General features: G+C 42.0%; 2 protein-coding genes across 23 annotated transcripts in view; one reads left to right on the top strand and one right to left on the bottom strand.

Annotated features, from left to right (window-relative positions):
* LOC102931391 (SWI/SNF-related matrix-associated actin-dependent regulator of chromatin subfamily E member 1-related) overlaps positions 1-21,398 on the bottom strand; it is a 35,823-nt gene extending 14,425 nt beyond the window's left edge. For 4 of the 7 annotated variants that reach the window (XM_037898092.2, XM_037898093.2, XM_037898095.2 and 1 more), the window contains exons 1-9: positions 21,123-21,182; positions 20,472-20,538; positions 11,222-11,355; positions 10,781-10,860; positions 10,121-10,244; positions 9,905-10,031; positions 8,387-8,445; positions 5,563-5,671; positions 1,862-2,053 (exon numbers count right to left, since the gene is read on the bottom strand). In XM_037898092.2, coding sequence (XP_037754020.1) covers positions 1,862-2,053; positions 5,563-5,671; positions 8,387-8,445; positions 9,905-10,031; positions 10,121-10,244; positions 10,781-10,860; positions 11,222-11,355; positions 20,472-20,538; positions 21,123-21,167 — 937 coding nt within the window. In that variant the 5' untranslated portion in view covers positions 21,168-21,182. Of the gene's footprint in view, positions 1-1,861; positions 2,054-5,562; positions 5,672-8,386; positions 8,446-9,904; positions 10,032-10,120; positions 10,245-10,780; positions 10,861-11,221; positions 11,356-14,821; positions 14,914-20,471; positions 20,539-21,122; positions 21,183-21,253 lie in introns of those variants that run through there. The other 3 variants (XM_037898096.2, XM_037898097.2, XM_043544681.1) reach the window with 3 other exon arrangements.
* Positions 21,399-21,443: 45 nt separating this feature from the next.
* JAKMIP1 (janus kinase and microtubule interacting protein 1) overlaps positions 21,444-24,020 on the top strand; it is a 368,387-nt gene continuing 365,810 nt past the window's right edge. For 13 of the 16 annotated variants that reach the window (XM_043544680.1, XM_043544674.1, XM_037898090.2 and 10 more), the window contains exon 1: positions 21,444-21,645. The gene's annotated coding sequence lies outside the window, so the exon portion shown is untranslated. The remainder of the gene's footprint in view (positions 21,646-24,020) is intronic. The other 3 variants (XM_043544675.1, XM_043544679.1, XM_043544668.1) reach the window with 1 other exon arrangement.

Below are 24,020 nucleotides of genomic sequence, written 5' to 3'. Positions count from 1 at the left end.
CATCACCATACAGAGGCCCAAGGATTTCAACACTGTTTGAGTCCACTAGTGTGCAAAGCCTTATCTGTTTTAGATGAGAACAGAGCACATCCCTTGAAAGGAAAGTCGTTAATTGTTTGTTGCTGGAATCCTGGAGGACTGCAGCCAGGAGGATCTGTGCAGAGTCACTACTGTCGCCATGGCCCTAGCTGTGGAATCTGCTGCATTTAAAGAAGCCATATGACTGATCAAGAAATGAAACGTCCCTCTGCAATGAGCAACTGGAGTCTTTTGGCAGTCTGCCAGCAACCTCCCAAACTGCCTCCCGGTTTGAAAAACTACACGGACAACACAGTGCCATGGTTGGTAATGTGAAATTATGAACTTGCTGTAGAATAAATTTTTCTACCACACAAGTCAAGCTTTTCGGCATCTTTTTCCCTGAGGGTAGCCTCACCTCTGCCCTAATGGCTCCTCTCACTCACCACAGCCACAACAAGTGAATCTGGTGTGGGATGTAAACGGAACTGTTCAAACCCCTAGAACGGAACCTGATATTTATGTTCTGTTCTTTTGGCCACAACTGGAGTAGAGGCAGGGGTTTACCAGATGGTTTTGGCGAGCTGCATAATGGCCTCACTTATGGGCAGGGCAACCCTCCCTGGTGGCATGGGATGGAGACTATCAAACAAACAGTTTGAATGTCCAGGGAGGCTGCCATCTTCTTGAGGAGCTCCTGATGTACCTTAAAGTTACCCAGTACCTGGGAGGATCTTTCTGGTACGAGGACCTCATCAGGTGATGAGCAGGATGCCTGCATGACAGGCAAGGATGAAAGCCCCCAAGGTTGCTCTTGTGGTCCAGGATGGGCTGAAAGAAGTCTTGGGCTTGAGATCCAAAGGCTCACTGGTACCAACCGTGACTGGTCTCCCAGTACTGGCAGGAGATGACTCCCTCCTGGAAAGCCTACTTGTATCAGGAAGTGGTGAAGTATATCTGGAACCTGGAGGCATCCCCCTGGGCATCCAGTAGGGGCACTGAGGGCACTGGTATAGGACTGGGCCCTAGGCACATCTGCCCCCCAAGCATCCCAATCCCTGGCTAAGGTCCACTCAGAACCCTGTCTGAGTGCAGGAATGGGAACGTGAGGAAGCTCTAGACTCTCAGTACCAGGATACCTGAGAGCCTACCTTGGAGTCCGATGAGGAATCAGAGTATTCCAGGAACAAGGAGGGGTCCACGGTGACCAAGAACTGGATCCATGTCAAGGATGCAATACTGGAGGAAGAATGGATGGCTTCCTAGCCACCAATAACGTGTGGCATGGAGGAGCTGGTACCAGCCCAGAAGATGTAAAGAGTTGGTACCAGGCCCAAAGGTGATGGAGCCTGACTAGAGTGTTCCAGTGCCAATGGGGAACTTCACCTAGCCCAGATGAGGGTCCTCAGCCTGAGGCAAGGGTGAAGGCAGTACTGACAGCCACAGCATAGCCTCTGGCCTACTTGGAACAGATGTAGGCTGCTGACCTGCAGGAATCAGGGATAACCACTCTGTTGCAGCCAACGAGGTAGCAGTCTCAACAGTCACTGGGAGGACACTGAATTGATAGCTCAATTACAAGGTCCACTTGTATGAGCCCATACTAGGAAGTAGCGAGGCAAAGGTACTAGACTGACCTTCTGTAGAGGAGTTCCACACTCTGGACTTTGAAGAACTGGATACTGATTTCTTCTGAGGCTGAGGCTGTACTGAGGTAATGGGCCTCGAATAATATTGTCTTAGTGATGGGGATCACCTCTGGCTCCAGTTTGATGGCATTTAATATATAAAAAAAAAAGAAAGACTTCTCTCTACAATTTATTTTTCAGAATATACAACTTACATTTCAGAAGTCTGAAGATAAACTCCTGCAAAAAACAAAAATCAGATGAAGCAAAGTTCTTCTGGGAGGTCAGGCCCCCAAACTGAAACACATCTGTAGAGTCAATTTCTTCTTCTGACTCGTCTTTTTCCTCCTTCTCTTTTTGCAGTTTCTGATGTTTAGAGAATTCAGCCATTTCTTTCTCAAACTCCCCTGGACAAAATAAATAAATAAAACAATTAAATGGGTTTCAAAAATTAACCACTTCTTCTAAAATCAAAGATGTTGCAACACATTCCACATTTTTGGAATAACAAAGATTTGCCTGAATATAGTTGAAGTTTTTTATATGAAGTAAAACTTTTAGATGGGACAGTGGTGAGCACTAAACAGTCACCACATACCAATAGTTACCATGCGACAGCATTCGACATTTCCTTACACACAGAACAGGGAAAAATAGTCAGTTATCCTAAATACAATGTTCTGGTTAGCTGTTGATGTATTCCTCTCACCTCCTTTATTGGTGATTATATTTTGTTTTTTTTGACAGAAATAACCTGATATTATATAACATTTATTAGAATAGCAAAACTGATGTGTAAAAGGGACCTTATGAATTCAAACTGAGCCAGTGATTTACATTTTGTTAAATCATGGAAAAAAGAGAGGATTCCAACATAAAGCTTCTCAGAATAGCTGGCCTTTCAGCACGTTATCATCAGATAACCCACTTAAACTATCTAATAGACTGGATTTCAGACCCCATACTCAGGAGCATGGCCGTGCATGCGGCAGCCAGGTCTCTCCATGATATCTCTGAAATCGGTGAGCTTTATAGGCACTGAAGTTCAAAACACACTTTCAGAGGTCATCTTCTAGTATAAACTCACAAGTATCAGTTAAATATATTTATCCATTAACGCAAATTACGCGTTGCATCCGAGAGTGCTAAAGGAATTGGCGGCTGTGATTGCAGAGCCATGGGCCATTATCTTTGAAAACTCGTGGCGAACGGGGGAAGTCCCGGATGACTGGAAAAAGGCTAATGTAGTGCCAATCTTTAAAAAAGGGAAGAAGGAGGATCCTGGGAACTACAGGCCAGTCAGCCTCACCTCAGTCCCCGGAAAAATCATGGAGCAGGTCCTCAAGGAATCAATCCTGAAGCACTTACATGAGAGGAAAGTGATCAGGAACAGTCAGCATGGATTCACCAAGGGAAGGTCATGCCTGACTAATCTAATCGCCTTCTATGATGAGATTACTGGTTCTGTGGATGAAGGGAAAGCAGTGGATGTATTGTTTCTTGACTTTAGCAAAGCTTTTGACACGGTCTCCCACAGTATTCTTGTCAGCAAGTTAAAGAAGTATGGGCTGGATGAATGCACTATAAGGTGGGTAGAAAGTTGGCTAGATTGTCGGGCTCAACGGGTAGTGATCAATGGCCCCATGTCTAGTTGGCAATCGGTGTCAAGTGGAGTGCCCCAGGGGTCAGTCCTGGGGCCGGTTTTATTCAATATCTTCATAAATGATCTGGAGGATGGTGTGGATTGCACTCTCAGCAAATTTGCGGATGATACCAAACTAGGAGGAGTGGTAGATACACTGGAGGGCAGGGATAGGATACAGAGGGACCTAGACAAATTGGAGGATTGGGCCAAAAGAAATCTGATGAGGTTCAATAAGGATAAGTGCAGGGTCCTGCACTTAGGACGGAAGAACCCAATGCACCGCTACAGACTAGGGACCGAATGGCTAGGCAGCAGTTCTGTGGAAAAGGACCTAGGGGTGACAGTGGACGAGAAGCTGGATATGAGTCAGCAGTGTGCCCTTGTTGCCAAGAAGGCCAATGGCATTTTGGGATGTATAAGTAGCGGCATAGCGAGCAGATCGAGGGACGTGATCGTCCCCCTCTATTCGACATTGGTGAGGCCTCATCTGGAGTACTGTGTCCAGTTTTGGGCCTCACACTACAAGAAGGATGTGGATAAATTGGAGAGAGTCCACCGAAGGGCAACAAAAATGATTAGGGGTCTGGAGCACATGACTTATGAGGAGAGGCTGAGGGAACTGGGATTGTTTAGTCTGCAGAAGAGAAGAATAAAGGCGGATTTGATAGCTGCTTTCAACTACCTGAGAGGTGGTTCCAGAGAGGATGGTTCTAGACTATTCTCAGTGGTAGAAGAGGACAGGACAAGGAGTAATGGTCTCAAGTTGCAGCGGGGAAGGTTTAGGTTGGATATTAGGAAAATTTTTTTCACTAGGAGGGTGGTGAAACACTGGAATGCGTTACCTAGGGAGGTGGTAGAATCTCCTTCCTTAGAAGTTTTTAAGGTCAGGCTTGACAAAGCCCTGGCTGGGATGATTTAATTGGGGAATGGTCCTGCTTTGAGCAGGGGGTTGGACTAGATGACCTCCTGAGGTCCCTTCCAACCCTGATATTCTATGATTCTATGATCAATTGGCAGCAGAAAATTTTTGGTATAATAATTATAATTGGTCTGTCTTGGAAATACTGCTGTACATGTACTTTAGTAGTAAAAAAGAGTAAAATATTGTTGATTTTGTACAAATATATGTATATGGACTTCTGTTCGAAGCTTAGCGTTACATACCACTAATACGTACACATGTCACGACTTATTTTTCCCTAGAGGGTTTTGTGCTTTGTTTTTTAAAAATTACTGTAGAACCAATAGCATTATTATCAGAGTTAAGATTATTTTGTTGCGATGCCATATGCATTTCCTTTTCTCAATAAGGATAATGCATTCATTATGTGGGCGCTTTCAGATTTACAATGTAAAGCAAACACACAAATAAAAGCAAATAGATTAATAAGGAAATGCTTGGCTTTTGAAAGTGATATGACAGACAAGTGTCCTGTTCACACTTAACACCCTTATCCTTTTAAAATCAAAGTGGAATTGCCTACTCATTATTTTTTAATCTTTTATTTTGTGTGCGTGTCACAAAAAGACAAATTGTTGTGGAAAAACTAGGTCACATCAAACGGAAGGAGTGAACAGTACTTGCCAAGCTATCAATGGTAGGAAACCAAAATCCCCGTTCTCCGACTAGTACTGAAATTGCAAGAAAACTGTGTCAGAGAAAATGAAACTGATTGCTTGGTACATTTGAAAAGATGGTAAAAATCCTGGATGAGCAAAGCATGCTCCATCACAAGCAAAAATCAGAGTCTCTTTGCTTTGGTCATCTATGACAAGGGCCATCACAGAATAGAGTTTTGTGCCTACTTTTAGAAATAGCAATTTCCTGAACATTTTATTATTCCTTTCCTTGAAAGCTGCCTGATGCATAAGCCGACTTTCCTATGAATTAGAATTTTGCGTGGTCACTGGGCTGCTACAGGCAAAACAGATTATACAAAATATTAAAAACTCACAAAATTATTAAGAAAAATGAGTCACTAAGTTTTTAATTTCTAAATACACTTAATTATTAAAAAATAATTAAAACAAATTCCAGTCAATGAAAAATGTGAAAGCATGATTTTTCTTTTTCAGTTACAAAGTATATATTTGAGAAAAATCAGTCTTATAATGGGACACCAATTATATTAGCTATGAAGAGGCTATATGCTCTAAGAGCCAGCTATTTAATGCACTAGATATGTGTACCATCTTATATTAGTACCAATACCAGTTGATAGTCTTTTTGAATTGCAAGCTAGCTTGATTAGCATACAATTTTAACACTACCTGTTAAATTCTGTAAGTGTTGCTTTCCCATAAGGTGTTCTTTCTTGTTATGAAAAGAACTGAAAAACTGGTTACATGTCCGACAATACAGGTCATCGCTTTCATCTGTCTGTTTTGATGAAAGAGGCAGAATAGCGAGAATTAGAAGGATCTTTCAATATCTGCTAAATAATGAGTAATTAAGAAACATTACCTACTGCAATCAAAAAAACCAAAACAAAACAAAAAAACCCTGAAACCTCCTTTGCTCCTCATACAAACCAGATCCCATCAAGGCATGGGTCACAAAGAGATTTGACAAGACAATGAGAATTATGTAGGTTTTTTTTTTTGGTTTCGGGGCAAATCCTGACTCCATGGGCACAGAGGGCGCAAGGGACAGTGATACTAGTTTAACTGGACTTCATCATGGGAGCTCCTTTGCCCTGTCACTCCAGGGATATTCGAGGCTGCAGTGGGTGAAAGTGGAGGCTGGAGAATCCACTGCTATTCGAGTCTTCTAGTCCCCCTCCTATGGGCTTCCACCCCCAAAGCAGTTCTGTTGCCTGGGGTTCAAGATTCCTTCCACTTTTTCTCATGGAGATCATCAGTAATGATATAAGTTACTTGGTCTATGCAGAGGATTTGGGCCTAAGTGGTTTTATTGCTTCCTTTATGGAAGTGCTGAAATGTGCAATAATGTCAAAGGAGAGCACTATTATTGTCTTCTTGTTTACTGATCAAGGCGCTAAGCTGATAAATAAATGTGCTGTAATGAGGGTTAGAAGTCACTAAAACAGAAGGTGGGTCGCCATAAAACACATAAACCAGGTGTAAAGTGCCACCTACAGTTATCCAAATGGATGGTGCAGAATTAGCGCCGAGGCACGTACACAGTGAATGAAATAAGAAAAAGTAGGCTGCCAGAATAGAGAAATGCAGCCAAGAGAGGTTCCTTTAAGTGTGACAGAACGACATGCACAATAGAACAACTGACTAAGATAGTCCATGTAAAGAGTCACTTTGATCCTGTGGAGAGAGACTGGCACTATGAGTATGACGAAATGGTTTCTACTCCTAGTTCTTCAGCTAACTTGATGGCCTACCTCAGGTCACACACTTGAACATCCTCTGGCCCTGTTTCTTTATTGGCAAATATGCAGAGTAAAACGACTTACAAGCCATTATTAGCAGGACGTTTGAAAAACAATTGAGTATATTCAATAGAGCAATTACTTTCCATAAATTTTTGTCACAACTTTATGTCCATGTTCGAGTGAATGCAGATTTCATGTTGCCACAATTCCAAGTAAAATAATTTGGTTTTGCTTTTTTAAAATCAGACAAGGAAGTTATGTGCAATGCTGATTCATGCACTGAGCATCGTCCATTATGTGCACTGAATGAGGAAGAATCCTAAGGGAAAAGTAATACGTGATCATTTAATTAAAGATTTATTATAATTAGCGCTTCTGTTTTTCAGGGTTTAATAATTTCATTTTGGAGAGTTTATTTTTAGCAATTTTTGAGAGTTTTATTCAGATGTCCAAAAATTGGGGTTTTTCGGGGCTCTCTCTTTGTATATACTGTATTGAATAATGTAAATTTTATACGTTACTTACGACAGCAGAATATACTAGTATGAGTAATCTCTTTGTAAGTGTTCCATAGTTCCCTTTAATGTAGCACTATTTCTAACAGCACTACATTAAGTGCACTAAGGAACATTTAGGCTACGTCTAGACTGCACATCACTTGCGGCAACATGTTGTGAACGCGTTGCTACCCGCCGCATTGAAACTCAGGCTGCGTCCACACCGTGGCATGTAGCTACACATCAGTGAAAGGCTCGGGGGGTGGGGGGGAACGGGGAAGGGAAGGGGGGAAAAGGTTCCAGCAGTGGGGGACATGCTGCTAAAATAGGCATTGCTTGGGTAAGGAGAGTGCCGTGTAGGGAACATAGAGACAGGGTTCAGGCATGCCTTTCCTTGCTTATGTAGTGCCTCACCATCTATGCAGCTATTTATACCTGTGCCAGGTACTCTACACCCTGCCAAAAGAAGTGTGCAGTGTAGACATACCTTCAGCGTGCACCAACAGGGTCTACACATGACAATTAATGCACAACACATTAGTGCACTTTATCCCTGTCATAAACAATTACTGGTCCACATAGACAAGCCCTTACTGTAGAACCTCAGAGTTGCAAACACCTTGGGAAGGGAGGTTGTTCGTAACTCTGAAATGTTTGCAACTCTGAACAAAACATTATGATGGTTCTTTCAAAAATTTACAACTGCACATGGACTTAATACAGCTTTGAAACTTTACAATGCAGAAGAAAAATGCTGCTTTTCCCCTTTATTTTTTTAGTAGTTTAGGTTTAACACACGACTGTATTTGCCTTTTTTTTTTGGGTCTGCCTGATTGTGTACGTCCGGTTCCCGATGAGGCGCGTGGCTGACCGGTCAGTTTGTAACTCGGGCGTTAGTAACTCTGAGGTACTACCGTAGATAAAAATAGCCATTTCTGCTGTTCACTGGATAAACACCAATTTCTTTTTATTTTTTATACTGGCAGCGTTAAAATCAAAATCCAGAAGCCCTCATAACCATGCATGCACACAAGGAGGTAGAACTAGAGTTGCAAAGACAATCTTAATTCTGGCCTTTCCTAACTTTTGAGTGCTTGACTTTGTGATTTGTTAGCATTTTTTTAGAATAATTTTTGTGTGAGTACAACACTGTATGTCGTTATTAAAATAAGCTAGCTGACATTAACTAGTTAAAACTTATCAGCTTTCTCCCTCCCACTCTCACCTCAAATACAGTTTCAATGTACTTACATCTATTGTTGACAAAGCAAGAGCTTCATTCTCAGATCTACTTCCTAAAGATCCTGTTCCTGATGGAAAAACCAAGTTCTATTATTTTAACTGTAATACAGAGAGCAAGTCAAGCAACTTTGGAAAAAAAAATTCAACTAATAACTGGTCTAGTGGTGCCCAGGTTTTGCCACAATATATTAGTGGGAATCTTAAGGGGACCATCCTTTTATAATGTGATAAAAAATTCTTAATGGTTTTTTTCAAAGGAAAAATACTTGTTTCCTTCAATGAGATTAGATTTTTAAGCACATTAAAATTAAAAAGCACACCAAACTAGCATAAGATTTACATAAAGGTGTATTTTTTTAAAGACACTTCTCCGAATCTTCATAAATAGCTACTTGCCCTCTCTATCATTTTCTTCCTCCAGAGGATTTGAAAGGAAGTGTCCAAGATTCTCTCTCACAACTCCCTAACAAAATCTTAAACATAGCATGACATTCCTTTAACAAAGGGTTTTTTTAAAAACTGCTCAAGTCACATCACTGCAGATATAGTGTACTGAAATGCTCCCAGCGGAAAGAAACTTGCTGTGTTAACTGCAAAGATAACTACCAAAATTACTGTACAATGCAATACAAGCAATAATGAAAATGAAGTGCCAGTCTCTTTCAGGAGCTTTTTGCACAGGCAATAGAAACTTAAAGTAATTCTATTTAGCAATCGGTATTTATTGATACAATACACCAAAATTCTAATCTGAATTACAGAATACAGGGTCAAGGAGTTGTAAACTTGAATTACAGGATCTGCTGTAAGCACTGCAATGCATAATTGAAAAAGAATAGGCACAAGCTGGGGAAATTTAGGGTGTAAAGATAGACAATTGCTGACAATTCAGCCCCTTTCCCCTCTCTTGTAAAAAGAGGTGCACTGTTTTAGCAATCCAGTATTTATTTCCTTTCTTCACTTTATTCCAGGGAGTGTCAGTTTGCATCCGATGAAGTGAGCTGTAGCTCACGAAAGCTTATGCTCAAATAAATTGGTTAGTCTCTAAGGTGCCACAAGTACTCCTGTTCTTTTTGCGGATACAAACTAACACAGCTGCTACTCTGAAACCTGTCAGTTTCTAAAAGTACATTCAGCCTTAAAGGAGGTAGACAGTAAGTCTAAAGTAGATGATGATAAATAATAATAATAATTAAAAGGCAAATCAGATAAAATGTAGACACTAAAGCACCTTTTTATTAATCTACAATATCACACATACTTGCGTAAACAATCATTGCCAAATATTTCTTCAACTGAGACGTTCGACACATCCACAATATATCTCTGCTTTCCTTGAATTTTAAGGCTTAATAATTATGATACTGTAATTAATAGCCTGATGAAATTAAAAAAATGTAGTAATAGTGAGATGTTTTCAAAACCTGGGTCTCCCAGAACTCTCTTCCTAGCAATTTTAGTTAGGGTATGAATGGGATATTCCTTCATTTCTTTAAAATAATTAACATTTATAATTCTCTAACTTACCACACAGGGTCTTCACTTTGTGAACTGCTCTTCTCTCTAAGAAAGCTTGATAGGCTTCAGAGTCTTGATAGGCTTTCAATTCTTTCATATATCTTTGCTTATCCTTTTCTGCTTCTTTAATATATTTCTGCAAAAGAGATACAATACTTGCTATAATATGCCTCTTCTAGTTTGCTGCCTCTTTTAATGCTATAAGATGATAATGAAAAGGCTTACTTGCTTTCCTGCTTGAGAAAGTTGAGACCACTGAGCAGCCAGCATCTTGGTTATTTCAGTAAAAGGCAAACCTGGATGTTTGGCCTTCGTTTTAATTCTCCGCTCATTCAAGAATATTACATACCTAATACCAACAGTGGGCAATATATCAGCTATTAACAATACATAAACTAGTAAGATTCATTTGTGCTTACATATATATTTCAATATATATGTGAAGTACTGCCTGGTAGTTAATCCTTTATAAAGTTATGGAACTGCTAGTTATACAACTCCCACATGGCTAAGTGAACCTTCCCTCAAATCATTATAAAGAAAAATTCCCATATGGGTACACAAATCTGCACTAACCTATAGATTGCAAGGACACATGACTGCTCAACCTACAATACATTCCCTTTAGCCATATCAGTTTATCCCTACACTTTTGTATTGGTGGGATTAATAAAAGGTGTCCATCAAAATGCAGTTTAAGGATTTCTAACATTTCCAAGCTATAAATATTTAATTGCCCTCAGAGACCACTCCCAAAGCCTTTAGCATTCTCTAAATCTCTACAGTTCAGAGCCCAAGTTGCTTTAATATACTGCATACAAGAGCGCATATTAAGAGAACAGTAAATTATCTGAACAACATAATGCTATTATATAACACACTTACCCTGTTGTAGGGGCTTGAGGAGCTGAAAATTCCTTTGGAGGTTTCCTTTTCTTCCCTTTAGGCCAGCCACCTTTTCTTTTCTGGGGAGGGAGGGGAGGTAAAATACTTGGGACTACACTGCCTTTCATTTGCAAGTCTCAAAGCAAAGTCTCACTTTGTGAACACATAGGACGCCCATTTAGTGAACTATTATAATAATATATGCAGAGCAGTTACATGGGAAATTTCACTATACCGTCTTCACATTACTACTATTTACAATTGTATGAAGTACAATTATGGTTAATTAGAATGTTATATATGCCCCTATATGAGGTCTCATATGCTTAATGTACAGCTTGATCTCCTTCCATTAGTAGTCACTTAACAACATATTTTAGTGGGTTGTAACTAAATTATATGAAGTTTGTCCAGTCCTGTATTGTTACTCTGAATATGTACCTTTGGCTCACTGGAAGCTTGATCCTTTATGTCCAGATGTCCTGCTAACACAATGTGTTGCAGTGCGTGAGATGGCAGATTACGAGGATACACATGAAGTATGTGACTTCCTGAAGGTATTCCTCTGACTCCACCTGGAGAAAAAAAGGGCTGTGGTGTCATTAAAGTAAAAAAAACAGCCTTCAGATATCCATATTTGGAAAGAAATGTCTACTGACTCATACTTTAACTAGGCCATCCACAGCTCAGTCATGGGTTTGAAAAAATTGTGGGTTATTTTATTTTTAAGGGTGCCTCTGGTAAGCATGAACTAAAAAAAAAATGCCTTATCTAACCTTTCTGTTTGGTCTTCTATAATGGTCTACTAAATCCTGTTCTCATAGGATTTAGGTATAATTATGCTGCAATCACTGTAAAGCGGGTAGAACAATGCTGGCAGTCACATGGTATTTCACCAGGACATAACCTTTGATGTAAGATGAATTTCACTGTTAATCATGTTTATGCTGTTATAATCTATTATTAAATGTTTCTACTATAAATGGAAATAATAAATGTGAACATGACACTGATCAGTGATTAATATGATGCTTTTTCCAAATATTAGGGCTGTCAAGCAATTAAAAAAAAGAATTGCAATTAATCGCATTGTTAAACAATAATAAAATATCATTTTTTAAAATATTTTTGGATGTTTTCTACATTTTCAAATATATTGATTTCAATTACAACACAGAATAAAGTGTACAAAGTGCTTACTTTATATTATTTTTATTACAAATATTTGCACTGTAAAAAACAAAATAGGTTAACTGAAAAATACTAATACAAGTACTGTAGTGCAATCTCTTTATCATGAAAGTTGAACTTACAAATGTAGAATTAAGTACAAAAAATAACTGAATTCAAAAATAAAACAATGTAAAACTTTAGAGCTTACAAGTCCAATCAGTCTTACTTCTTGTTTAGCCAATCGCTCAGAAAAACAAGTTTGTTTACATTTGCAGAAGATAATGCTGCCTGCTTTTCGTTTACAATGTCACCTGAAATTGAGAACAGGCTTTTGCGTGGAACTATTGTAGCTGGCGTCGCAAGATATTTACATGCCAGATGCACTAAAGATTCATATGTCCCTTCACACTTCAGTCACCATTCTAGAGGACATGTGTCCATGCTAATGACGGGTTCTGCTCGACAGTGATCCAAAGGAGTGCGGACCGACATGTTCATTTTCCTCCTCTGAGTCAGATGCCACCAGCAGAAGGCTGATTTTCTTTTTTGGTGGTTTGGGTTCAGTAGTTTCTGCATCAAAGTGTTGCTCTTTTAAGACTTCTGAAAACATGCTCCACACCTCGTCCCTCTCAGATTTTGGAAGGCACTTCAGATTCTTCTATCTTGGGTCAAGTGCTGTAGCTATCTTTAGAAATCTCACATTGGTATCTTCTTTGCATTTTGTCATATTTGCAGGGAAAGTGTTCTTAAAATGAACAACATGTGCTGGTTCATCATCCGAGACTGCTATAACATGAAATATATGGCAGAATGCGGGTAAAACAGAGCAGGAGACATACAATTCTCCTCAAGGAGTTCAATCACAAATTTAATTAACGCAATTTTTTTTTAAACGAGCATCATCAGCATGGAAGCATGTCCTCTGGAATGATGGCCGAAGCATGAAGAGGCATCTGGCATGTAAATATCTTGCGACGCCAGCTACAACAGTGCCATGTGAACGCCTGTTCTCACTTTCAGGTGACGTAATTAAGAAGTGGGCAGCATTATCTTCCGTAAATGTAAATAAACTTGTTTCTCCTAGCTATCGGTTGAACAAGAATTAGGACTGAATGGACTTGTAGGCTCTAAAGTTTTACATTGTTTTGTGTTTGAGTGCAGTTATGTAACAAAAAAACTACATTTGTAAGTTGCGCTTTCAGGATAAAGAGATTGCACTACAGTACTTGTATGAGATAAACTGAAAAATACTATTTATTTTGTTTATTATTTTTACAATGCAAATAGTTGTAATAAAAATAATATAAAACGAGCACTGTAAACTTTGTATTCTGTGTTGTAACTGAAATTGATATATTTGGAAATGTAGAAAAACATCCAAAACATTTAATAAATTTCAATTGGTATTCTATTGTTTAACAGTGTGATTAATCGTGATTAATTTTTTACACCACAATTAAAATTTTTTTTGAGTTAATCGCGTGAGTTAACTGCGATTAATTGACAGCCCTACCAAATATACAAGTATCAACATTCTTTACCTCCAGATAACTTTCCTACTGCTAGGGAAACACTGAAGTTTATTTGATTTGGGAATCTTAGAAGAAATCCCTTTGTTTAATTCTTGGTCTCATAACCAAGTACCAGTGGTGAATACTGTACATGTTGAGAAGATACGATACACTGTCACTGACAAAGGGTACTATAGGGTACTTGTCTGACCTCTGTCCAGTTCCATTGCTCCCCTTGCCAGTATCTTCCCACCTGGAGTGGAGATGACACAACCCAAGGGCTTCTTCAGGGGAAAGAGAAGTTCTCTTGCTGGAGAGTGGAAGCCATAATAGCAAGTGGATTGAATGTTGGAGAGGAGACCACGGTAGTCTATTATTCACCTCTCAGCTCCCTTTAAGCCCCCAAAAGAACTGCTCCTGGTGAGGGACAGTGGGCCTGATTTCAACATGGACTAAGTTTCCAATGGTAGATCCAGTAATTAGGGAATAGGGAAGGGCAGCTTTTTCGGGGGAGGGGAGTTCTCTCCTATTTTTATGGGCAGCTTGATTCTTCTCCCCACCCCTTGCAGCTCCAAATAGGACTGATTTTACCAGACTCCCTGCACTACTCATAAGATGAGGTGAGTCCTACAGGAGGCAACCCCTGAACCTTCCTCAAAATGAAACACACCTTGTTGCCAGGGCAACAGCAGGTTTAAAAAAATCCTTTTAGTAAAATAGCTCCTTTTATTGTGCATATTGGCTTAAATCTTCAGGCAATAGACCACAAAACTGAACTATTTCTATTCTTGGGCACTATTTTACTGATATGGCCTTTGAAAATAATCCATGTTTGTATTATACACTGACTGTATGTAAACGCAACTATCTAGCAATGTTATACTGTATTTCTAGAACGTCATGTTAGATGTAACTAACTAAAAATCTTGTGTTTATCACATACTTTCAGAATATGCATTCCTTCTTTTTTACTATGATCTATGCAATGTGGGCATTACAGCACATAATCAAGACTCCAAAACATCTTATTTTAGACAACGACTCTGAGCAGCTCAGCTATTCAATTTATTGATTCAGACAAGGTCTCTTTTCAGTCTCCACTGGGCATCAGATGCAGTTTCAAAAGCCATAAAGTTTATAAAATGCATCACTGAAAGGCTGTCCATCAACCGTAAACCTAACCCACACTGCAGTGTTCGCACTGGAGATAAAATACTGTAATGGTGAAAATGAGTTTCCTTATACAAAGTCAGAAGCAATAGACAAAGAAACTAAACTGTAGTTTTATTGTCAATTGCATTACAAGCATTTAAGACAGACAAGTAGTGTAAACAATGTATCAAAAGTCACACAGTACCTTCTGTTTGTTGTTCCAACTCCATAGCTAGTTCTATCTATCCTATATATGACAACGCATCTCTATTGGCATTTGCAGCAATACACAGAATTCTGTGGGGAAAAGATATTTCTTATGCATTATAGCTTTAATACACAATTACTGTTACTGTACAAAAGCTGCATGATAGTGTGAAATTTTATAAAAATTCTCGCACTCCCCTTGAAGTCAATAGAAACAAAACTAAGAAAGCAGAGGGCTTTTAAAAATCCCACTCATCAATTATTAGCCTGCTTGGACACTAAGAACTCGCCTACACTATAAATCTTTTTTGTACTGGTGTATTTGGATGTGGCTGCATAGGTGAAAACCTCTAGTGTAGACGAGCTCTGACCACAGAAATCTATATCAATATTGCATATATGCAGAGATAAATACAGAGACAAGGATCACAAGCCAAATTCTCCTCTCATTTAATCCTGTGCAACTCCCACTGGCTTCAACAGAGTTTTTGTGGGTGCAACAGAAGAGAATTTGACCCAAAACCTTCATTCCAAGCCTGATCTTGCCAGGTGCTAAACCCACACATCTCCCACTGATGTCAGTACTTCATAGATCAAGACCTCAGTGATGTTTTTTTGAAATGCAATCTTTAGCAACTACTGAACACTAGTAGCAAAAAAATAAAGAGAGTGCTTGATGTGACAAGAAAGAAGACCTGATGGTAAAAATTTAGCACACATGCTGTTGATTTCAGCCATCAGAACAAGTACATCTGACTGCTTAAACATCTTCAGCAGCAGTACTTAAGACTGCCATTAAACATTGAGATTAGTTAGATTTTTTTCAGGACATTCATTTTGTCTTTTTTTCTTGGCATCCAGAATTTTTATTTTATTTTTAAAAGGAGGGCGATTTTCCAAATTGCCCATATAAAGAAGAGCTCTATACCAGAGAGATCCCAGTCTTAGGGCAAAGATAGAGTTCCATCCAACATAACAGTCCTTAAAAAAGAGGGAATGGGGGAAAAATTGGTGTTTAATTTCTCCTGTTTTAGAGACCCAGTTCAGCAGCCTTTCTCTAGCAGAACTCCAAACAGCTGAATGGTGCATTATGTATTAAAACAAGCTCGAGTGAGCCACAGATACAAGTCCTTGGGGATTTTCTTCTTAAGCAGCATAGTAGCCTCTATTTTTACCTCTGTAATCCTTGATCTCTTTTTATTACAGCTAATCATCTAAACATACAGATCTATGTTCAAGAGAGCCATGTATGTGGCATTAGAAATCAATCGTCATAGGATGCTTAAAAGCTGTATCTTTGACGCAGATATTGCTCCTTCTCAACAATGGATTAATATAACTCTTCACTGGTTTCCCCTTCAATTTACTGTGTATCATTTCCAAATGCTTTATTCCACTATTCGGCAGCATGGCCACTGATTTTTTAAATATGTTAACGTCACTATCAATTTTATGTGATTCAGCAATGTACAAAGACGTGGCTTGTCAGACTTTGCTTAACTCATCTGTTCTACATACATAATATATGAGAATGTTTAGCAAATTTTAGACTATTTGCAAAGCACTCTTCAATTAAAAAATGTTATTCCCCAGATATTGCTATCAGAAGTTCACATATCACAAATAACCTGGTTGCTTCAGAACAACTCCCTCTAGGCACTGACCTCGAACAAAAACAATGTGTACTCTAAATCGAGCAGAAGTCGGGGTAGCAAAGATTGGTGGACAACTAAGCAGGAGCTGAGGAAGGACCCAAATGTGAACGTGGAGAGCCTAGGCAAATCTTTGATCAGTGCCTGATGCAGTGCCCCCCCATCAACATCCTGTACTCCTGAAGAACTATACAAGCTAAGTGATAACACCAAGTCGTGGCCATGTTTTTGGAGCAACAAGCTATGATGATGATGGGAAAATTAATCATTCCCCCATATTTAAACACAGGGAAGGTAAAATTGTATAGCTCTGTTAATACTGACTTCAACCTACAATGATTAAAGCTACATTTGGGAAACATTTTAGTTCTTAACTGTATTTAGATTGCTTGGACTATTTAGTACTCTGTAAATGTTCTTTATTTGGAATGAATACTCAGTAATGTGCTATTTTTCATATAACACACATACACCGACCTATGACACATTAAGTCAGTGGACTGAGTGAAAAGGAAGTGCATCTTTACAGCTGTACATCCAAGACAGAGAGTATAATTTCACCCATAAAATAGTATTTTTACTATTAAAACAAAGATTTGGTTCCAACAAATTATGCATTCACTCCACCCACACAGAGCACAAGCATTTAGGCTCCAGGAAAGTGAAATGCAAGGTAGAAACACAGCCTCCAACCCAAGAGTGCAGAGCTCTCACAGTTATCACTCCATTCTATGAGCTGCTGCCCCTCTGCACCAGTTGCATGAGGAGCTTGGTGCAGCTGTGCCTAGGTGATCTTCCACACCTGCCTAGGCAGGACTGGTACAGAGAATCTTCTCTTGGTGTTCAGAGGGCTTACAGGCACCCCATGTGCAAATACGCAGCTGGCCATTTGCCTGGGCAATCCCTATTCTATCCCTGTGTCAGCCCACCCCAACGGGGGGGGGGGTGTTACTCTGTGTTACTACTGTGTGATTAATAATTTTCTGACAATATTTTTAAAAAGTAATTACATAAAAATATACTGCAGGTTTCAGGACCCTCTAGCAACTACTAGCTGAGCTACTGTGAACCTCTCAGACTGAAATAAAGGTCTTGCAATCAGCCTTCACAGAAAAAAAAGTCATTCACATATGTGAATTACCCAAACAACCAACTCTTAAAGTGAATAATTCTGTTCAGCCTCCCTTAAGTTTCCCCTAGGAATAGTTTATTCTTCATTTCCTGTCCTGAACAGTTATAACATTAATAATATTCATTGTCAAGCTGTGAGAAGTTTTAATATAACAATATATTATTCATAATTGTTGCAGTGTTGCTGTGCACTATTAAACAGTTGCCTGCAGGTGGCTGCATTTCAGCGGTGGCTGAAAACCATACAATATAAAGCAGGGGTGGCCAACCTGTGGCTCCAGAGCTACATGCGGCTATTCATAGGTTAATATGTGGCTCCTTGTATAGGCACTGACTCCGGGGCTGGAGCTACAGATGCTAACTTTCCAACGTGCCGGGGAGTGCTCACTGCTTGACCGCCTGCTCTGCCCCAGGCCCTGCCCTCACTCCACCCCTTCCCCTGAGCCTGCCATGCCCTCGCTCTTCCCCACCAGAGTCTCCTGTGCACCGTGTAACAGCTGATTGCAGCGGGCAGGAGGCATGGGGAGGGAGAGGGAGGTACTGATTGGTGGGGCTGCCAGCGGGCAGGAGGCGCTGCAGGTTGGAGTGGGGGGAGCTGTTGGGGGGCTGCTGAGATATTGGTGTGGCTCTTTGGCAATGTACATTGGTAAATTCTGGCTCCTTCTCAGGCTCAGGTTGGCCACCCCTGATGTAAAGCTAAAGTCTGTCCTTGGACCTGTGCATCTGACTTTCAATTAAAACAAAACAAAAAAACCAGTGAGAGCCTTCTAAATTCACAAGCTGAGGATTTGGTCCATTTTTTATGGAAACATCTTTGGGATCCTTCTTCGTGAAGGACAGAATGTAAGTTTAAGTTGTAATTATTCAGAACTGAACTTTTAAGAACTTCTTACAACTTGACTTGCAATAGAGAGTGAGGGATGGTAGATTTAAAAAAAATGGTTCTGTGACAGGTTAGTTTTCAATGGTAGCAGTCCATTTAGAGTCAGGACAACTCATAATGAAGACATTGCTATGCTGCAAGTGAGCTCCAGACTTAAGTGCAGGTTCTTTAAGATCGGCGCATCAGTATTTAAAAAAAATCACAAGAGAAGAATTAAAGAGTATATTTTCTTACTATTGCAACACTTTTTCGTTAGGAATATGGATATAGGGAAATCAAAGTGCCTTTGTAATTCCAAACTATTTAGTTCTGAAAATAGTAAAACACTTTTAAATTACGTTTTTTTCAGAAGTTGCTCTTTATAGTCTCCTCAGGCCTGCTTCCCTTGAACTAAATGGCAAAATTCCCATTGGCTTCAATGGAAGCAAGGCAGAGCCTAACATTTTCTTGTGTGGGTCTTATACAGCAGTGGTTCTCAACCAGGGTATATCAATTCATCTCGATATTTGCCTAGTTTTACAACAGGCTACATAAAAAGCACTACCAAAGTCAGTACAAACTAAAATTTCATACAATGACTTGTTTATACTGCTCTATCTACTATACACTGAAATGTAAATACAATATTTATATTCCCATTGATTTATTTTATAATTATATGGTAAAAATGAGAAAGGAAGCACTTTTCCCAGTAATAGTGTGCTGTGGCACTTCTTGCTTACAAAATCAGACAAAAAATCCAGTAGTTTTTAAGTGAGATGTACAGTAGTCTGGAAAGGTCGAGAACCTCTGTTATACAGCACCTTTCATATACAAGGTGTTCTCTATCATATGCTTCACTAAGTATTGAAAAATTAGTTAAAATCTGGTAGCACAGTGCCTATGGAGGCAGCAACAATATATCAACCACTGATCTTGACAAAGCAGTATTAGTCCTGTGCATTTTTGTGACTGAGTGCAGGAAGTGAACACCTGAGTCTGTTTTACTTTATTTTACTGAGCAACAGACTGTTGGTCAAGCTACTAGTTTTATATGAGGCAGCATGAGCTGTGTAAGCTTTACTAAGACAGGTATCAGAGATGCACAAAAACGACCTGGCTCCACAGCTCAGGGGTTATCACGCTGGTCTTGTAAACCAGGGATCATGAGTTCAAAGCTTTAAGTGCCCCCAGAGCCTTGCTGCCAGAGCCCCTGAGGTAGTGGCGGTAGGGCTTTGGTGGCTCTTTAAAGGGTCTCGGGCTCCGGCAGCTGCGGGGAGCCCTGGGACCTTTAAAGCGCCAGCCTGGGGAAGCCGGTCTGGTCTGATACGCCGTAGCGGCTCTTGCTTTCACCTCTGTCCCTAGGTAACCCATTCCAGTGCCTCACCACCCTGCTAGTAAAATAGTATTTCCTGATATCCAACCTAGACCTCCCCCACTGCAACTTGAGACCTTTGCTCCTTGTTCTGTCATGATGACCATACACATGGCTGCACTGTTCACTTTCACCCATTTTACTGACTGACCCAGAGTGCTCTGTAGCAATGACCAACAGAGGATGACAATATTGGAAAGCAGATATTGAAAAAGCGAAGCTGTGCTCAAAGCCAATTTACAGAGTAGACAAAATTCACAGTCTGTCTAGGTCAGGATAGAGCAGGCAAAAGCGGAGGCCCGGGAGGCTCCAGCACATGCTATATTTAGCAGCAGCCTCTAAATATAACAGGACTTTAGAGGGGATTAGAAACTACAAAGGTCTGGCCTGGAGCAAAAAACACTAGCAATTGCGTTAAATTGACAATTGTGCCAAGTATCTGTGGATTGTGACAGTGCTCAAAATAATAAAAGGAGACCTACAGATAGCATCTTCTTGGAATCTTAATATTTAAGAGTCTAGCTTTCTGAAAGCCATAAGCAAGCTTTCTTGAGCCAGCAGTATACCACCTATTTACGATGTATGATGCTAATTAACAAATATAACTGCTGTGCACACCACCACCTACCTGTTTTATGGCAGTTAAGCAGCTCTACTGAAAAAAGAGGTGGGACACACCCTTTGCAGGAAGATGCCTATTGGACAAAGCACACCAACAAAGGGAAATTACGGTGAAAAGTCTCATTCCCTGGGAGCCTGATGTTTGAGTTTAGCGTTAAAGGCCCATTTTATGCTGCGAGGCGGATTGTGCCATGGGTTTTAATCAGCGAGTAGTACTACAACGCCTGGCAGGCAGTGGGGCGCTATAGGAACGCCAGCAGCATGGCCCAAGAAGCAAGCGACCAGGCCGTGCTGCGTCCCGGGGAACAGGAGGTGCACACGGAGTGTCCCGTGGGCGCTCGGGCAGCCCCGCTAACTGCCCCGCTCCCAGGGCCGGGGGCAGCCTGTCTCTGTGCAGACTAGCTGCCCCGGGCAGGCTCCGCGCAGCAGGCGCTGTGCACAGGGGTGGGTGGGGAGGTCGCACGAACGGACTCCCAGGGGAGAACGAGGATTCCCTCCGCTGGGGCAGGGCCCCGGGCGCACCACCAAGCCCCTCGCCGTCACGGCTCCCGACGCCGCCCGGCCAAGCCCCCGCCCTTGCGCAGCCCGGCACCTGCCCCCTCCCAGCGCGTGCAGTCCCGCCCCGGGCGGCCGCCCTCCCGCGCTGCCTCGCGGCTACCTGCAGCGCGGGGGCATCTCTGCACCCCACGCGTCTGCCCCCCATGAGCTAGGCCAGCCCCGACGGCCGCCGCAACTCGCCCGCCCACTGCAGCAGCCGCTGCTCTCCCCGCCCCGGCCTCGCCTCCTCACCCGCCCGCTGGAGCCGCCGCCGCGGCCGTTCCCCGGGGCCCAGGCGGGCAAAGCCCGGCCGGCGGGGCAGAGGGAGTCGGTGGGCCGCGGAGAGACTGGAGGGGCCGCGGCAGGGGCGGGCACCGTGGGGGAGCGGCGCTCTCCGCCTCCCGGAGGCGGGTCGGCGGTGACAGCTGGAGAGCATGGGCGGGGCCCGAGCCGGCCTCTAGGTACAGACACTGGGCGGTGCGGCGCCGCCTGCTCCCCGGCTGCATCCAGACGGCGCTGTAGCCGCAGCGGCAGGTTCCTCCGGGGGCCGCGTCCCAGCGAGCTCGTAGGAATCCCGGCGGGCAGCTGGCTCCGCTGCGGCGCTGGTGAGCACCTCGGGGCGGGGTGCGTGAGCCGGGGAGGAGGTAAGGGGCGAAGGATGCTGTCGCTGAGCACGGAGCCTTGGATGGCGTGGGGCGAGTGGGTACCAAGTGCCGCCCTGGGGGAGTGGGCACGGCCGGGCTGTGTGCCAGGCTGCTCCTTCCTACTCTTCCCCTTCTGTAGCCCATTGCGAGTGGGGGCCCCCTTTCCCCGCCCACCCTTCTGACCACTGGGGGCTGGACCCGGCGCCGGGACCCCCGGCCCTGCTGGGTGGGGTGCAGTAAGTTGCGCTGCCACCTCCAGCACCGCCGTGAGCAGAGCCGTGGGGATCCACCCTGCTGCATTCATCCCCGGGGCTGCTGCTCACTGCGGAAAACTGCCTCCTAACTCCCCCAACCTCCCCCACTCAGGAGGCTGTGGGGTGGGCGCCGGTGCTAGCCCTTCAGATGCTCAATCTGATGCAGGATGCTCTCACTGTCCGGCTGATTGTGGTCTCCACCCCTCTGCAACTCTGGAGCAGCCATCAGACGAGCTGGGGTGGGGCTGGGGAGCGCCTTGGTTAAAAAGGATTTCATCGCTCCTTAGATGCTATTGTCCACTCGTTTAAAGTGGCGGTGGGGGCCTCCCTAACAAACTCTGTAGGTGAGATCGGGTAAAGCCCCTCTGCTCCCTTCACTGCTCGGTTCTGCTGGAGCGGGAGCTGGCATGAATGAGGCTGAGCTATCCATCTCATACCTTCAGAGTGGGGGTGGGACAGCTTCTCCGCTCCTTGGAGCTCAGATCAAATGTATGTCTGTATAGCCATCCCTCTGTATTTTTAGGGTTTCTATTTTGTTTATTTCCTTTTTTTATTGGTATTACTTGACACCAAATTTTGCTTTCCTTGATTTCAATGGGGACTGTTCATTTGAGAGAGGCCAACAGGATTTGGACCCAAAACTGCAAGCCCTACAAGCATGGAATTCCCCCTGAAGTAGATAAGAGGCCTGCACTTAGAGGATTTGCAGGATAAGGCCTTCATTTATGCAAGGTGTTCAGAGGGTGATGGGGCTCCTAATAAACATTATTTATATAATGTCCTTGCTTAAAAGCACACAAGTGGTTGTCTTCAATGTCCTTTTCTGTGTCAACATTTAAAAAACAAACTGTTCTGGAGATTTGGATGAGTAGTCTGCACATTTATTTTCAATGTAATTCCTGTTTGTTGGCCTGTCTATATATCTTTAATGACTGGCTGAGATTTGAGAACTGTTTTTTCTCCCCCCTCCCCTCCTCTCCCCCCCCCCCCCCCCCACGTGGGCACCACAAACAGCCTTCAGATTTTAGGTCTCTGCAACTGCATGGAGCTCAGTGGAGAAGAAGGGGTTTATTTTTGATTAAAAAGGGAAGTGAAGGAGAGTATAATTTCAACCAGCAAACATGCAGTGTTTTTGATTATCATGCTGCTAAATATTTACAGTTTATCACATTTATCATCCAACCATACATCATTAGTCCCCTAAATGATTCAAACTGATTCAAATGTAACTTGTTGCCTGCAAATAAAAAAACGCTATCAATGTAAAACAAATAACTCTCTCCCCACCCCAAATCCCTAATAAAACTGATTTTCAAAATGAGTAGTTGTCTAAAATGTGTCTAGTGACCTTTATGGCTGGGAAGAAAATGAATTCCACTTCCTTTCAAGATTCCTTTTCTTTTGTGACTTTCCCTCACAGAGATCATTATCACGTTCTTAGGCCTTGCTCCTGCAAATATGCATGTATGTATCCTTTTTACATGATATTGAGATTACTGATCTACGGATAGTAGGTTACTGATCTACTGATACTATATACATGTATGTTTGCAGGAGCGGTGTTTCTGCTTTGACTTCCACACATATTAGGTGGCAAAGGCAGAAACTGCATTTCATGGTTTGCTCGAGTGGAGTGCTGAGTTGAGGAGCTAAAGGGGACAAATGTATGCAGGGATGTTGGATGCTGGGACTCTGCAAGGGGGCATACAGAGTATATAATACATGCATGTATTGACTGCTATCTATGCAAATATATATCAATGTTGATTATATAATTTAGTGGGGCCTTGGCACAAAAAATCTTTAACTTTGAGGTAAGGTTGATACACTGCATAGTTTTCCAATGCAGACTCTAAAAAACAAGGAAATAAGCAAAGTCATTCAATGCCTGACCTATGCTTTACTCATCATTTTCCCTTCTCATCTTCCATTATCTCTGTCCACCCACAATCCACCATCATTCTGAACAACTAACAGCAGCCTTAATTCTAGACATACATAACATACACCAACGGCCACAAATGTGCAGATTTCAACTCTAATTTTTGCATTAAAAATTAATACTAAATGTAGGACAGTCATTAACCTACATCATCCACTCATATAAGTTTTCCTAAACAA

Source organism: Chelonia mydas, chromosome 4 (genome assembly GCF_015237465.2).
Source record: "Chelonia mydas isolate rCheMyd1 chromosome 4, rCheMyd1.pri.v2, whole genome shotgun sequence".
Taxonomy (NCBI): Eukaryota; Metazoa; Chordata; order Testudines; family Cheloniidae; genus Chelonia; species Chelonia mydas.
This window is presented reverse-complemented; position numbering and strand designations above follow the sequence as displayed.